This window comes from Rhinolophus sinicus, chromosome 4, assembly GCF_057876585.1.
Source record: "Rhinolophus sinicus isolate RSI-liver-muscle chromosome 4, RSI-T2T, whole genome shotgun sequence".
Classification (NCBI taxonomy): domain Eukaryota; kingdom Metazoa; phylum Chordata; class Mammalia; order Chiroptera; family Rhinolophidae; genus Rhinolophus; species Rhinolophus sinicus.
In genome coordinates, this window is record NC_142504.1 from 9288463 (window position 1) to 9306142 (window position 17680).

The 17680-nt window shown below is 44.3% G+C and overlaps 1 protein-coding gene across 1 annotated transcript in view; it reads right to left on the bottom strand.

Moving 5' to 3' along the window:
* NPSR1 (neuropeptide S receptor 1) overlaps positions 1–13742 on the bottom strand; it is a 106803-nt gene extending 93061 nt beyond the window's left edge. The window contains exon 1 of the mRNA XM_019726369.3: positions 13357–13742. Coding sequence (XP_019581928.2) covers positions 13357–13500 — 144 coding nt within the window. The 5' untranslated portion in view covers positions 13501–13742. The remainder of the gene's footprint in view (positions 1–13356) is intronic.
* Positions 13743–17680: the final 3938 nt, after the last annotated feature.

The window sequence follows — 17680 nt, forward strand, 5'->3', positions numbered from 1 at the left end:
TCTCATCTTACCTCATAGGCGTCAGGCAATTTCCACATGGAGGAAGTCCCCCTACCCTTGCTTTCTGGAGTCTTCCTAAGAGCCATGTTGATTTATTTGTATTTTCTATTAATTCATTCAACATCAATTAATGGCCTACAGTGTAAAGATGTTGGCACTACAAGGGAGAATAAAACATGTGGATTGTGTAAATTGTCCTCAGCTGAGTTTAGATCCTGTTTCATCAAGTAGGGTCATCAAGTATGAAAACACTCAGTTGTAAGTGTTTCTCCTTTATTCGTAGCATTCTTACCCACGCACGCACATACACATAAGCACACAGAAATCCCAGGGTGATGTGAGGATTTGGAGAATTATGGCAATTGGGAACTGGGGAAACAAGTTCAGGGGCATCTGAGCATCACCGTCAGGTGAGTGGTTCCGTGGGAAAGTGGGTAGGCTTTGACGGCAGCCTGACTTGGGATCAGCGTGTTTGCTACTTGCTCATGTGATAGCATTGCTAAGTGATATCCTCTCCGAGCCTATTTTCTCATTTATACAAATGAAGATAAGAATAAAATCTGCCTCAGGATACTTGAGATAAAACATGAAGACAGCATGAAGACAATGGAGATTTCTAGTTCAGTGTCTGAAGCATAGTCTACACAACAGTAAAAACTGGTTTATGGCCTGCCTCAGTTTCATGGGCTGCATATGGGTTTGAGAAGTGATTTATAAATACCTCATGACCTTTGAAGAACGATGCTTGAATTCACCCTGTTCATCCTATTTTCAGTTCCAATCTATTGGAATTTCATCTGAGCCTAACAGGCATTGCACCTCTACCCCCTATCCCCAGGTACAGGATGGTGTCCCAACACCAATTGTCAGAACTATTGCAGAATATAGTTGGGGAGTAAATGCCCCCTAGTGGTCACGTGAGGCAAAATTCCATCTAGATGCTCAATACTGAGCAGAAGAGGTGAAATTTGCAATTTTTCAGTGATTAAAGACTAGAGTGTTTTCCACTCAGTTCCGTGGCTGCGGGCTCGTGTCTAATTGGTTTTCCACTTCAAGTTACTGAGACCATGCAGTGACTTCAGCTCTCTTGAGATCGGAAAATTCCCACCTGGGACTTAGAGGGATGAATCGAAGTGTTCCCCTTGGTGATGCTGGTGCTGCCTCAGGGCTGTTACCTGAGGTTTGACTCCAGGGGATGCACTTCCAGGGCCAAAAGGATGCCCCTGAGGGCAGGCATTAGGTCTGGGTCACCATTCCAGGCTGACATTCCGTCTTCCCTTAGAAGGTGCTTAATAAATATCTGGTGGGTGAATATATGCTTAGTTACAAGTGCAGGGCCACATGTAAGGATCATAGAAAAGGTTATTTGATATGAGAATTATCTCAGGAAGTACAGGACATGTAGTTGGGTGACTCTAGTTGAAACTGGATACGTCAGACTTGCCTGGAGAGGAAGATATGATTTATCCGAACCCGAGGAATAATGATCCTCTTTTCCAGTGCAATTCTGGAAACTGGGAGAAAAAAAAATGCCTAAAGGATCTTGAACAATTGTAGGGTGAATGGGAACTAACATTATCTGAGTGACTCACATTAATCCAGCACCTGACTTACTCAGTTTGTACTGTACAGTCCATGATGGATTGTCATGTGCTAAGCATTGTTTGAGACACTTTCCTTATTGCTCACTTCATCATAACAACCTGACCAAAAAGATGTCACTGTCCTCAGCCTTACAGGTAAGAAATGGGGCTCAGAGCAGTTACTAATCTGGAATTCCTGGCTCATATGTGGGGCAGCTGGGGTTTGAGCACAGCTTTGTTTGACTGTAAAGTCCATGTCCTCATTACTGCAGTGGTTTTCTGCTCCAATTTGGGGCCAGAGACAGTGAAGTTGCCTCATTTACTTTCCGTTTTCAACTGGGAAACAAATCTTCATTTTCCTTCCGACCCAAAACTTGTCTGAAGCTGGGTTTCTGGAGCCGGGTCAGTTTCATGACTGTTTCCGCCAGGACTGAGCATAAAGTCAGTGCTCTCAATATGTGACTGAATGGATGGACATTGGAGCAATGTGCGTCCACACGCCAGTAATCATAAATGTCACACAAGATACAGCTGCACCATATGGCCCCGGGAGCACAGAGAATTCTATACCCTTTACTTTTTCACGGTTCATTTTAAGATTATTGTTATTTCTGTGATGTTGAAGGTGAACATCTCAAATACAGCAAAGAGCAAATATATCTTCCTTCCCAACAGAGGAAATGAAGTCTCAGTAAGGTTATAATTCAGCCTCAGTTCCCAGCGAGCAGTCAAAGAAACTCTGCTGTCCTGTCACTGAGACCTGGGCGCCACCTCTCTGTCACAGCACCCAGTCTCTGAGGCTGCTCAAAGCCTCATTAATTTGTGTGCGTGAGTTAGAAATATCCAAAGCAAAGATCTTCAAATGTCTAATTCCATTGAAGGTGACTCACCATGTAGCACAAGGAGCAGACAAGTTAAAGTGAGACAGGTAGGAACAGAGAGCAAAGCTTTGGATTCCTTAATTAGACTTGCGGGATGAGATACGGTCACCGGCTCTGGAGACCCCTGGGTAGGAACCATGTCCAAACAGCTGGGAACCTCTCATTCAGGGCTTGGTCCCAACTTCTCTCTGTGTCTCGCCCCACCTGCTGCTTCAGAAACACTGCCAGGTGGTAACAGCAAGTAACAGTCAACCAGGAGGCAGGGAGGTAGGACTGGGCTTGCTCAGGAGGCTCACCTCGGCCTCTGCCCCAGCTCCTCCTGACGATGCCCCTTTGGAAAACCTACAATTTTACCACCCTTTCTGGGAACACAGCTCAGAGACACTCTTGCAAATACAGTTGAATTATGGTCATCACAACCATCTGTCTGCATTCCCTTTTCTATCTCTTTTACCTAGAGCTACGGGAATTCCATCTTGGATTACCCAGGATAGGCTTTGTTTCTAATATTCAATTATGAAAACATATAACAAGGCTTTTTAATTAATTACTATTACAAAAAATAAAGCAATGATATAAAGCTACACATAAGAGTGGATGTTAATTGAAGTTTTATATTTTTGTAAAGCTTTTCATATCATTACAGGTATCCAGAAGGGGAATGTAGGTTGCATCCTCTGACTAGGGGCTGGTGGGGCGAACTGACAGGGGGCCTCCTGTGTGAGGAATAGTGAATGTGAATGGGATGGGAGGTGCTGTCACAGCCTGGGTCTGTTGAGGTGGATGGCAGTTCTAGATAGTTGTGGGTTAAGTGTCACTCTGTGAATTCTCACGTAGTACATTAGAGGAGGGAGGCATTTATCCTGAGGGGAGAACCTTGCCATATGTATTTTGGTGTAGAAATGATACTCAGGCCAGAAGTGCGAAACTTGAAATCATGCTGCTGTGAACATGATTACATTGGTTTGCATTCTGTATAATCAAGCTCAACCAACATTTATTGAGAATCTAGTAGTTAAGTTCAATATACTGTGGGGATATTAGGAAGGCTAAGACAGGAGCTCATACATAGTGTGATAGTGGAGGCATAGATGTCAACAAAAATTTTCAATGTGACCCACTGTAAGGGAGATATCGTAGATCTCAAAGAAAGGATATGTGGTAGAACTTGGGGAGAGGCTGGTCATGGTTGGTCAAAAGATATAGCCTATAGAAATTAATATGTGAGTTGAGTCTGAAAAAATGAGAAGCAGCCAAGCAAAGAAGCAGGGTGTCTGGCAAAAGTATGAGTGAAGGCAGAGGGTGAAAATCTTTCAGGATAATGGGGACAGATAGGGGTTGCCCATGAACATTAGGTGGTTGCAGAGCAGAAAAAAGCTTACAAGGAGAAATTGGACCAATTTCCTAAAAATCAACTATTTCAGAAATGGGGCAAGGACCACCCTGGGTCTTTGTCCTGAGTTAGAAGAACTTGCTACCAAGAGAAGATTCTTCCCCACGTGGGATTTTCTCCCATTGTCTTCATTGCCTGAACTGTCTCTGCCCTACCTCTCCACACCATCATCACAGGTGGCAGATTACAGCAGCTTTAACACCTTCAAACTGGGGCTGAACAGGGAAGTGACTGACGGCCTAACATGTATTCCTTAGTTCCAGGCCATATTAAATAACTACATCAGGTCTTCCTACTCTGACCAGAAAGGGTTAATTATTGGCCTGGAGTATTTCATCATTACTGCCATGGGTCATAGTTCATGTTTAATTAGCTGTGTTAATTTCCCACTGCCTAACTGTTCTCATTGCAATCGGAATTGGGTGCATGGGACTCCATTTGCATAAGTGTCTGATTCAGCTTTCTGGTTACTAGTGAATCCTCAAATGTCACCAGAAACAGAAATGCCAGGGGCCCACATTTGTTTTATAGATCAAAAAACTACACTTGTTTTTTCCAATGATCCATATAATTAAAAAAATAATCCCGTGGGAATTTGTGCTTTTTGTTTGATTGTTTGTTCTGGATGTGCTAGTAAACAAGGTAAGGTGAGAGGAATCTTTTCCCCGAGGGCTGATCACAGCTCAGATCCTGATACTTTCAATTTATAGTTTTTAGTTCATCCGGGAGGTTCACAATAAGTAGCTGAAAGAAACCTGGGGGAGCTAGCAAATGAAGAGCAGACGCACCTATGAGGCCAGGGCACGGAGGTGAACATCCTCGTAGGGGACAACAGGTGTGGGAAAGGGGCACGAGAGGGGCTCAGGGCGAGGACTCAGGAAGAATGTCCTAAATTGAAGTGTCCAGCAGAGAGGAGTCATGTGTGACTGCCTGATTGGGGTCCTAGTAGACAGGGCTGGATCCATTCACCCCACTGAAGACGAGCCTATTGTCCACAGACGGTGCCCTCTGTCCTGTGTAGCTTGCAGCAGATTTGTGTGGCTGAACTTCTACCATCAGGCATTGAAACACATAAATGAAGAGAAGACATATGAATGTTAATGTGCTTTTCCCTGTACCTGCCTGGTGGCTTCGGGCTCAGTGGTGATGGTCTCCAAGCCTCACCTGCGGAACCAGAGCTGGTAGCATAGGAAGCGGGACACACAGACCTTGGATGTTGTTTGCTTTGGGTCTAAAGATCTGTCTACACATGCTTCCCCTCCACTGTAGCTTGCCGTGGTGTCAGGGACTCCCCCAAATCATGCTGTCTTTACCAATCCAAACTTAATGGCTTATAGAATAAGGAGTAAGACTCCATCCGCTCTAAACTGTTTACATGAAAGTATTGAGCCTTTAGGAAAAAACTTGCTATGCAGATTGTTTCTCGAAAGGCTCTTTTGTTCAACAAAATATTTATTGACCATTTATCTACGGTGTAGCAAACACTAGGCTAAGGGTAGTGAGATCTAGGGCTGCCCCTAAAGGACTGACTCCTAGTGCGTGTGTGTATCTGTGTTTATGTGTGTGGGTGGGCATGCGTTTATGTGTGTAGGCAGACATGCATGGCAGGAGATGAATCGTGTCGCACAGAGATTGGTTGTGCTTTGTGAGTAGAAGGGTAGTGATGGTGTTGGATGACTGAACGAATCTGAAGGCTGCACAGAAGAGGGGGAAGTGAGGTTAGATGAGATATCAGAAGAGAATGGTGTGAGAAAGGCACTTCTGCCCAAGGTGAACAGAAACTCATTTCCTTGGAGTATGGTGACATATTCAATGCAGTGTGGTACAAGATGTGAGGTTAGGAGCAGGGACGGTGGTCGGCTCAGACGGTGAAAGGCCGGCAGGCCAGGCTGAAGAGTTTGGCTTGTATCCTGCAGAAGGTGAAGATCAAACCAAGCTTTAAAACAGTGTACTGTGTTCCCACTCAAAGGGTGTTCAGTGAAGCCACATTTCTCATGTCCATCAGCTAATTCATTCTTGCCAATGGATTGGAGTCCAAGTCCTGTGTCATTTAACGCCAACACAGATAAGGGAAGGTTTGGAAACCCCTTGTTCTAGAACAAGTGACCTGCTTACACCTATGACATGAGAAAAAAATAAACCTTTGGTGTGTTCAACCATTGAGATACAGGGGTTCATCTATATTGTTGCAGAACCTAATCTATCCTGACTAAAATCGGCAGAAGAATCATATTTAAAAAGTTTTTTCTTTCCTTCCTTCCTTCCTTCCTTCCTTCCTTCCTTCCTTCCTTCCTTCCTTCCTTCTTTCCTTCCTCCCTCCCTCCCTCCCTCCCTCCCTCCCTCCCTCCCTCCCTCCCTTCCTTCCTTCCTTCCTTCCTTCCTTCCTTCCTTCCTTCCTTCCTTCTTTCCTTGTTTCTTATTTTATGTTACTTTTTGGGAAGTTCACTTTAACTTCTGTTAGACTTCACGTTCACATGTGGTTAAAAGAAAACAAAAATGTGACTTTAAACCCTCCTAGAGCTGAAGGGAGGTTCAAATGAGATCATGTGACATCATGTTGTTAGCTGTAAAGTGCTGACTAGAGTGAGAGATCCATCATTTTTAGGCAGCCATCAATATTGCCAAAATGAGAAAGAAAAGGACCCCGATTACTCCTTAGTGACTTCATCATGCTGGTTTTGCTTTCTCGTGGCCCAGAAGGTCTTTTTTGGTGCACAGAAGCCCATTCTTTCTTTCCCTGGATAGGGCATCATTTTCCATTTCTGGAAACAACCCTTCATGTGTTGGGCCATTAAGCTTGTCTAGATAAAAATTAGACATTATATCAGGATGATAAAATGAGAAATGGAATCTTCTCTAAATATTTTATTCTATATTTTTTATGGTCTAATTGAAAGAAAAGAAACAGCTCAATTCACCATCAGTATTTGAGGATGTAATGCCTATTGAGGCAGTCCTGGAGAGTTTCAGCCTGCAGACATTTCTCTTAGAGTCTGCAGAGCTTCTTCCAAACAGACGATGACAACTCATCACCTCTCAGGAAGGAGCTTTGGGAAAAGAGTGAAAGAACTAATTCCTGGGGATATAATAGCTCACCTTTACTGAACACTGTACTCCAGGACACGCCCTGTTATTAAGAGCTTCACAAGCATTCAGTCACTTAACTTTTCATGACCACCCTCCAAGGGACATTCAGTTATTAGTATTTCTTGGATGAGCAAATCAAGGCACAGGCAAAAGCAAACTGCCAAGGTCACACAGCCAGATAGTGATGGCACTGGGACTTGACCCCAGCAGTCTGTGTGATTAGAGCCTCTGCCTCACAAACATGATGAAGATTGGAGCCCGGGTTTACCTGGGGACGACTAGGCTGCACTTCCTATAGTCAGGTGGACTGAGGAACCCAGAGAGAAGCTCAGCTCAGGCACAGAAAAATAAAATTACATTTCTTGTCCACTTGAGTTCATGGCTCAAAACATTCCTACCCCCTATATGAACAGGAAATTATTTCAAGGATGTCTGGATGACATTTTGAAATATTAATAGATGGGCTCTTTTCTACTTGCTTAATAAAACAGCCCCAGCCAGGCAGTCAGAGAGCTTTACTCCATGTGTCCTCAGGGTACAATCTTTACTCTTTCAATGCAGACGAAGAGAAAGAAGTCAGAGTCAGGCTTTCAAAATGCCTCATGGAGGATATCGTAATAGCACGAAGAGAAATAGCTTTTTTGCCTTGCAAGAGGATGTGTCTTTTGAGCATTCACAGCAAAGAGCCTAGAATAAGAAGTTTGGAAGAACACAGAGTGATCACTTCCCCACGACAGAGAAAGTAGGCTGAGGGAGATGGGATTGTTAGATGGTACAAGAGTGGTACAGGATGTGAGGAAAGCTAGACACTGATGAGAAGATATTATATTGCCACCTCCACAGGTTAGCACAAAAAGAGAGGAAGAGACAACTCCTGCTAACTTTGGGAGCTCAGGATTAGAAGGGTGCTTCCTGTATCAGAACCAGGAATGGCAGCTCCTGGGAATTTTCCCAGCCATCATTGCGTGGGAGTTGTAGGATGGCCACCTGGTCAGAGAAAGGACCAGAGACAACAGCACTTTATTTTCTGCTGCCCAGAACTAGGAGTGAAGAGGAGAAACTTTTCATTCCCTGTAAGGACACAGAAATCTAGCCAGGATTGAGAGAGGGAAAGAGGGAGCTGTGAGCACCTGTGTCCCCAAAGAAAATGTGACAGAGGGACACTGCGGCAGAAAGCAGTGCAGTCCTGACCTGGGCCAGATGGGGATCCAAACAAGGGTCTGGAACCAGGAGGACCACTTTTGAAGGCCAGAAGGAACTCTTCGTCTCAGCTGGTGCCAACTTGCACGGACCCCTCCCTAGGCTGGGCCCCTCCCTCAGCCCCACCACACACACGTGAACACGCTACAGAAGTACATCCCCTTAGAACTTAAGTCTCAAGATGGGAAAGCCCTTCACAGACTGAAAAACTCTGTAATGACTGAGTTTACTCAGAAGTAAGCAAGGTCATGTTTCCTGCCACCAGATGTATTAGTTACACAAAGAGAAATTCAGTTGATGAAGTTTTCCTTTTTTATAACTAGAGCATACTCCTATGACTTGGGAACTAACTGCATGACGATTTTGGGAGCTAAGAGGCAATGTCTGAGCCTTTGTCAATGACACAGAATGAAACTGGACATGGTGGAGTTTACCGAGGGTAGGGGATTCGAAAGTGGTGTGTCAGGTCTGTGTGGCAGAAACAGGCAGTAAATAGCAGACCTTTAATAATTATTTCACTGAGCAAATCTCCTAGTCATTTCCTTATGAACAGCTGCACTATTCAACTTGCAGAAACTCAAAATGAACATACTGAGTGGAAGTAAGTAGAAGAGGACAAAATACATGCTGTAAATGCAAGACCCCTTGTTATAACTTGCAGGTCAGGGATCAAGAGCTCCTGGGTTCCAGGAAAAGCATCACTGACATTGTCCTGGGCAGGACGAGAGATCGGCAAGTCCCAAAGGGATGTGATGGCAGGAGAGGAGGGTTCAGGGAAGCAGGCGAGTGGGCATAGAGGAGTTGAAATTACAGTCACTGAAGGTGAAAATGCTGGTACTCAGTAGCTAGAATCAGTCCTTTGAAATAAATCTCCAACCTAAATGTGAAAACAAGCATAGTACAGTATACTTAAGCTGCTTAGATTGAGCTCTTGCGTCAAGCCTAGTGTGAGATAATTGGGACATGGATTGAACTGGAATTTGCTTCTGTTGTATTAATGGAGGGAGGATGTGCTAGGAAAATTAACAGGAAGACAGCAGGCAGGGAGAATGAGCAAACAAGGGGAACAAAGTGTGTCCAATCACCCTCAAGCACTTAGAAGCTACCATTTACATATAAACAATAGTTAGACTAATTGCATATCATTTGTAACTACCACCAAAGGAGATTTTCAATAAAAGATTGTCATTAGGTAATATTTAGCAGTCTTGGTTTTTGTTTCTCCCCTCACCTAAGAGCAATAGAACTGAGCTCATTTGCATTATTTTATCACTTCGGCAATTTACTAATTGAAACAGGTTCCCTCCCAGTTGCTTTGAATTAATGTTATTATCATTAAGAATCAGAGATTTTGGAAATACTGCTGGTGGATTCACTGGCAAAGTTAAAGGCTATTATGAAGAAGCTATTATTTCATCTCTGTTTTCTGCTTGGACAGCTCTACATTCAGGTGCCCTATACACTTTCTGATAAGCCAGGTCCCATCCTCCTTGCAAACTTCTGGTAGATTCTTGAAGCCCATATAATTCCTTAATGCTGGGGTTTAGGAATTCAGGAGGTAAGCTGGGTGGGACTGTGAAAGTAGGAGAAATTAGAAACGATGAAGGAAACCAGGGCCTGACCTGAGGACCTTGAACCCAGGACTACGTAGTGTCAGTCCCGTGAAGTTCATGAGAGGAAGAAGGTGGTGAACTCATCCCGCCCCCCCCACCCCCGCCCTCCCTCTGTTATCCAATGACGTGCTTAGGACAGCAGAGCAGGTTAGAGCAGTGGGAAGCAGGGCGACAGTTTGGGGTTGGCGATGGGAAGGAAGAAAAGGCTTTCAGCCTGTGAAAGAAGAATTAGTAAGATCTAGACAGGGATAACTTGTCTTCTGTCAAGAGGGCTTTGGGGTTCAGAGGAGAACTGGAGTGCTAGGAGGAAACTAATTAGAAGCCCAGGCATGTAGACTGAGGCAAGACAGCTGAGACTAGGTAAGGCCGCGATGCAGTGGGTACAGGTTCCCCAGGGCTAAACCAGGTAGGGGGTACCAGTGCATGATACCACAACTAATTCCCACTGAGATCTATAATTTGCCTTGGTCACGATGGCTTAGAAATGAGATCAGGATGAGCTGAATGTATCTGCAGAGAAGGACTTTGGTGAGTACAGCTGGTAGAGACCAGGCAAGGCACAGGTTGATCTGTGGAGTAGCGGTTAAAAAGGCCCCCCGACTCTGTCACTGAGAAAGCAAGCTTTCTGCTGCCCAGTCTGACTGTAGGCAATTGACAGAAACAGAACATCACACTTCATTTCTATAGTAAATGTTTATTGAGTATGCCCAGGGTGCTGCTGGTTTCTGGAGAGAATCTAAAACAAACATCAAAGAGCTTAATGACTATTACACATTTACCTGACACATATTGAAATAGCAGTTGAAGTCAGAGTTGGATTAAGTGGCAAGGAGAGAAGTACACTCCATGAAACTACTGGAACTCAGAGGAGGGGTGAGTCAAGGGGGGCTTCATGGAGGAAGCAACCCAAGATGGGCCTTAAACAGTGGGTAGAATTTAGACAAACACAGATGAAGATGGAAGGCAATTCCAGATGGAAGAATACACCATGGGTTGTGAGAATTAAATGAGATATTTTACAGAAGTCATTTAGAAAGACTCCCATCACCAAGATAGCCCACAGCAAAACAGGTGTATGGCTGTTTCATTATTAGTGCTGTTATCATTTTTATTTTTATTAAATTTGTACTGCTTTTGGTAAAGGCAATGGGGATTTAATGGGCATTCTTGGAAGATAGTAAAGAAGCACAATTCTGACTCTTGTTGAGAAGTATGTGGGATAAAAGCATCACAGTAAACCAGGCTTCTGTTTGTTTTGTTTTTTCATCAGAACTGTTTCTGCATCAAAACTGCTTGTGGCTCAAAGGGGACCATGGAAATAAGTGACACTAAGTCGTTTAAGCTGGGTTCCCACAAACACCACTATTTGCTGCGTAACTAAAATCACTATTTTTTGTTGTTGATGTTGTTTGTTTGTTTTTTAGGTAACATTTATTAGGAACCTGCTAAGTTCTGGGTGCTGTTTTATTATTACTATTATTATTACTAGTTTCAGGTGTACAAACAACATAGTGATTAGACATTTATATCCCTCACATAGTGATCACCCCAATAAGTCTATTACCCATCTGACACTATACATAGTTATTAGAGTATTATTGACTATATTCCCTATGCTGTACTATATATCCCCATGACTATTTTTAAAAAATTATAGTTGACATTCAATATTATTTTATATTAGTGTACAGTGTAGTGGTTAGACATTTACATAATTTATGAAGTGATCCCCCGATAAGTCTAGTACCCATCTGACACTATACACAGTTTATACAAAATTATTGACTATATTCTCCATGCTGTACTGTAAATGCCTGTGACTCTTTTGTAACTACCGATTTGTACTTCTTAATCCCTTCCCCTTTCTCACTGTTTTCAGTCAATGCTTGCATCTCTCAAAAAATGAAATGGAATCTTCTAAGCTCCTGACCACACATCACTCCTTCCTTTCTGCTTCTCTCTTTGTCCAGTGGTCCAGTTGTTTGATGGCAGACATATCACTAGGAAAGAGATAAGAATGATGTGATTCTCTTCAGTGCCTAGAGACCATTATCTGCTAGGACAGAGTACAAATTCTCGTAGGGAGAAAACGGGGATTTGTTTGTCCGAATATTAAAAACATCCCCTTAGGAAGTGCATTCAAAAAATGGCAAATAAGGTTTCAGCTGAGAGAGATTATTGCCTGAGTCTCAGAACAACTGCCTTATTGCCCATGATTAGCCCTTTGCCATGGCCAGTCTCTCTTCATTCTGTTTGCTGTCACGTTCTATAAATATCAAAGAGGCGGCAGAGGCTGCATCACTCACAGGAGCCCAGTGCCTCCTGGGTGCACAAAGCCTGCTTCTCCAAGGTAGAATCTCTGGGTCTGCAGGCTGATTTTACAGAGGGGATTGTTCAGTCAATGGTAAATAGCAACAAACTCCAATTTCAGTGTCTATTTACTGTTGTGGAGCCGGGCAGCTTGGCTGCACGGGCGCATGCTTTAGGGGGTGGTCCCTAGGGACTGTGTCCCGTGAAGCCAGTCTAAGTGACTTACTCGGGCTCTGCTGTTTTATAAGAGTGTCTTGATCCTTGAGGAGTGTGAGGCTGGCTCTAGGGACAGATCCCTGCGGAAAGTTTCATTCTTAGTGTTTGCATGGAAGCAAAGCTTAAGTAGAGAGGTGGATGTTATAGTAAATCTACCTTGTTGAGTACAAACCAAATTACTTCCAGAACACCAAAGAGGGTTAAAAGAAAAACAAAAAAACCCTGCTAGAATTTTTCTCGAAATAGTTTCCTTTATGGCACCAAGGACCACTTTGAGACCTGGGAATTATTGCAATGACTGAATGCATCACCGGACAGCATGTGAAATAACCTGACATTCCAAGCATTCTGACCCCAGAAGCAGGAAACTTGTCTTCCAGATGCCTGGTTTGTTCCTGACACAGTCTTGTAGCAGAAGAGGGAAGTGTTAGTTTAATGAGGATCATTGCCTCCACGTGACTTTTAGATACTTTCAAGGTGAAAACTCATCTAACTCTTGAACTTTTATTTGTTCTCGGAGACAACTTGTTGCAAACAGTGGCACTGCTCACTCCAGTCCAAGAATCTATTCCCCACTGATAGTGCAAAGAATCAGGAAAGAAAGTGTGGTCCTTCCTTCCTTCTTTCCTTGCTGCTGTATCTCTCCTGGCATCAGGCACTGTCCTAGGGGGTGTGGGCTTTCATACCTCTGGCGTTTCTGGCAAAACCTCACAGCAATAACCCCTAAGAGTCACAGACCTTCCTAGCACTACCACAGGATTGATTAAACGTGCTTTCACCAAGGAAAGGAGGAAAAATTTGAAAATCATGCACTCATGAATGTTACTCACAATTCACATATTTTCGGCAGCAGCAGGAGAAGAAAAAGACCTGTATTTATAAGAAACAATATAGGTCTTTGCACGGTATAAAAAACTTGTTGCTTTTCCTTATCAGTTTTTTTAATTTATTCTTTTTAGTAAAGAAAATAAACTGCACCCATGTACAATGTTAGCCATTACCCTTTAACTGGGTCTCTTAAATTTTATGGGTTATTTAAAATCGGTGTTCAGAATGGAAGGCAGGCCCCTTACCTTAAAGGAGTAGTAGAAGGAGCCCCACTCCTCTTCCTCCTTTACTTCCGGGAAAGTTGTGGGGAAGCAGAGGACTGCATGAGAATCCAGCATCTGTGTGGTCCCCTTGGAATTGGGGCTGCCCTCTGTGAGGTTGGCTGGCATGGCTCAGGAGGCGTTGAGCCTGGCTGTCCCTGCACCCTCAGCCGAGGAACGATCAGGCTGCTCCTGAGAGCCCGGCAGCAGCCACACCTTCTCTGCCTCCCAGGGCTTCCGGCTGGAGCTCGGCTGAGCAGAGGCACAGATCCCTCCCGGAGCCCACCTCACTGAAGAGCTCTGCCTGACGACGGGGAGAATCCACGTGCTGCTCTCTCCTCAGCAGCTGTGATCCAGGAGCTGGCACAGCCTCATCACCCCACAAGCCCGCCCCGGGCCCCGGCCTCATCTCAGGAGCAGATCAGAGCCCACTGCAGCCAATCCATGTGACTCCCTGGACAGGCCTCCCTGCCCACTTGTGCTTTCTGTAACTTCCAGAATGGACCCTTGCCACCCATTCTTTCCTCCAGTTTCAGCAACAGTGGAATTTAGACTAATCAGCAGGTAGAGTAATTGAGGTCCTGTTTGCATTTCTGAAATCAAATCATAATTATGCATTGTTTCAGCTGGGCTGCCCTCCGGCTTAGAATCCTCAACCAGCCATTTACTTCGTAGCCTGCACATTAGTTCAGTAAACATCAGCAAATAGCACATTTGTATTTCACACCTGTGGTTCTAGTCTAGTTTTACACGGGGCAGTCCTCTGAGAAGCCTGGGGTCTGAGTTTGTCAATAAGCCACGATGCCTTGTAATGACTGGGGATGGTGCCCGGTAAATACTTAATGCCTCAATATCCTTTTATTTGATATCCAAAACCAGTCTGTGAGGGAGGCAGGGAATGTGTCCGTATGTTTCCATTTTACAGCAGAAAAGACTGGCTCTGAGAGGTGGAGTGACTTGTCCAAGATCCCAAAGCTGGTGATGGAAACGAGATGATAACCCATGTCTTCAGAAATTCCTAGACAGCAGTGCTTTCACTGTAACATACACGGATTTGCACCAAATCCCAAGTGCCTATGGAGGCATGAAGTTAGCATGTTAGCAGGTCAGGTATAAAATAGGAACTAAGCTGCTTGTATTGTATCCAAGCATAGTACTGGTTACTTACATTGAAAATGCTCTGCGAGCCAATGTGCACAGCCGTTGGTTAGTGACACCTGGTCTGAGAAGTTTAGTGATCATCATGAAAGACTGTGGCTCCATGAAGTTTCCTGGGGAAGCGTTAGCATAATCCAGGCAACACGAAAAGGAGCCCCAGAGAGTCCACACAAGCGAGAGGGGCATTGATGGGTCACAGGACTTAGAGTAAAACCACAAGACACCCGCCAGAAAGGCTTGAACCCTAAAGAGGGGAAAGACCATGTGTTTTTGGGAAGGGTGTGCGAGACATACGAGGTCGGACAATTAAGTTTGCCAACTCATCCTAGACAAAGTGATTCATCCTAGAAAAAAGATATTCATTGCTGAGTATCACTATGGTCCCCTTCAAGATACTCCCATTGGGAAGTTATGCACTGATGCCAGCACCTAGTCCACCCTTCAAAGCAATTCTGGAACTCTTTTTCTGGAATGGCCATCAGAGCTGTCATCATATTACACTTGCTGTCCTGAATGTCATCAAAATGTCTTCCTTTCAATATTTCCTTTATCTTCGGGTAAAGAAAGAAGTCATTGGAGGCCAGATCAGGTGAGTAGGGAGGGTGTTCCAATACAGTTGTTTGTTTACTGGCTAAAAACTCCCTCACAGACAGTGCTGTGTGAGCTGGTGCATTGTCGTGATGCCAGAGCCGTGAATTGTTGGCGAAAAGTTCAGGTCATTTAACTTTTTCACGCAGCCTTTTCAGCACTTCCAAATAGTAAACTTGGTTAACTGTTTGTCCAGTTGGTACAGATTCATAATGAATAATCCCTCTGATATAAAAACAGGCTAGCAACATCGTTGCAACAAGTTCGTGAACTTAATTGTCAGACCTCATAGAAGTATCACACACTAGTGTAGTGATATAAATTGGTGCACACGCTTTGGAAAACGTTTTGGCAGTGCTATGTAAAGCTGAACACAGGCCTGTTCTGTGACCCACAGTTTCACGGCCAGGAACATAGCCAACACAAATACGTAGTTAGGTTAACCAAAAAATGTAAAGATGAATAGAGCACTTTTGTTTGTAATTGCCCCTAACTGGAAACTACCTAAGGGCTCATCAACAGTAAAGTGGATGAAGAAATTGTGGTATATTCAGACATTGGAAATCATGCACTAATGAGAATGAGTGACCTACTATTGCAAGTAACAACATGTGTAAGTCTGAAAGTTATAAATTTTGAATTACAGAGGAGTTGGACACAACAGAATGCATAGTGTTTTATTTCATTTATAGAAAATAAAAGCTAAGAAACCCTTAGGTGGGTGGTGCCTGGCATGGGCTTAAATTTCACTATTATTTGTTCAGATTTTGCTTTTCTGCTCCTGTTTCACATGTGCTATATAGATCCTTTCAATTCAAAGCCTCAAATCTCTACATTTCCTGTAGAAACTGGGAGTTGCCTCAAAGTCCTGGATTTTACGCATTCACTGCTCGCCAGGACAAGGGTCCTCAATTCTGGCGGCACATGGAACAACCTGAAGTGCTTTTACAAATACTAATACTTGGGTGCCATCCCCAAAAGTCATGGTTAGATTGTTCTGGCACACAGCCTGGACACTGGGATCTTTTTCAAGCTCTCCGGTGATTTTAATGTGCATCCAGGGAACAGAAACCCTATCCTAGGAGAACAGCAACCTCTAGCTCCCTACTCTCAGTTGGCCATTTTTGTTACCTGCGGCCTTATTTCTAGGGCTGCTGTCCTCGTTGTCTGGTTCCAAGGGCTGCTTCTGGTACTGCTGGGACCCACAGTGAGCCCAACATCATGCCTGGGCTCTGCTTGTTCAAGACCCAGTTTCAGTCACTGGACACCCGTAGTCTCAGTGGAGCAGAGAGCGGGAGGAAACTTTTTCATTTCTTTAACTTTGGGCCGCCAGGGTTTCTTCTCTCATTTTCAGCAACAGGAAGTGATAGTTAACCTCCAGTTTGGAGGCACTCAGATGTGCAATTGGATCACCTTTCTAGGACTATTGCCTTTCTTAAAAACTATCCAGCTAGAGCCTGGAAGTAGAATTTCCAGGTAAGGAAGCGAGGACGGATTAGAAAGGTCCAACTCTGCCTGTTAGATTTTCTCTGCCCTTAGAATTCATTCTGCTTTCCTGACCTCGGGGAGGCGGATCTCACAGGTTAGTTCTTGTACCTGAGAGCAACAGATTCTGGACTGGGACATCTCAATAAGATGTTACCGAGGCTTGGCAATATCAAGAGAGAAATTCACACAAACCACTTTGGACGAACTTAATGGGTGTCCTTCTCTCTTCCTGCTGCTCTTCCTGCTGTGGGCCTTTGGGAAAGAGGTGGCATCCTGGGAGTTTCACCTTCTATTTTGTGTTCCTCCCATATCCCAGGTGCATGCTCAGTGCTGTGTTCCTTGGTCTCCTCCGCCCCTTCCCGATACATCAGGATCTATGTAAGCATCTACTTGGGATGAGGATACCTCACGTCAGCCAGTGGCAGTCAGTGAACCTCCCTTACTGCCTGGTCACTCTCCAATCTCTAGTAGCTATTGAGACAGGGGCAGTGTTCTCACACTGATGGAGAATCTAAAGCTTCAGCTAAAACAAATGCTGTGTGTGGCCAATGTCAGGGACCACATAGACTCAGGCTGGCTCTGCTCCCAGCTGGCCTCTGATGGCCACAGTGGGTTAAAGATGGGGAGTTTCCCCAAATCCCAGGCACAGATAAGCATTACCCCTATAGGACAGTCTATGGGAACAGGCTGGCCTTTGTTGACTATGGGCAATTACCAGATGTTAACGAAGGGACAGCTGGGAGTTGACTTGGGTTTTGTAGAGCTTCCTACCATTGGCTGCCAAATGAGCCGTCCTGCAGTTACCTTTTCCTCCAAAGCAGTGATGAGTGTGCAGCCCTTTATGTTTGCTAGGGGAGGGGATGTCCTTGGGCTACAAGTAATGGGATTGTATAAGTACTGAGGGGAAGGAGCACATTTATTTTGAAATATTATCTTGCCATATTTTGATCATTATGAAGAAGCAGGATTTTCTTGGTTTTGTTTTGAGGCCTTTTTGTATTCTTTGCCCTCCACTCTCAGCTTCTTCTCTTTCTAGGTGAAGGTTACCTTTCCCAGGTTACTGGCTGCCTTTCTT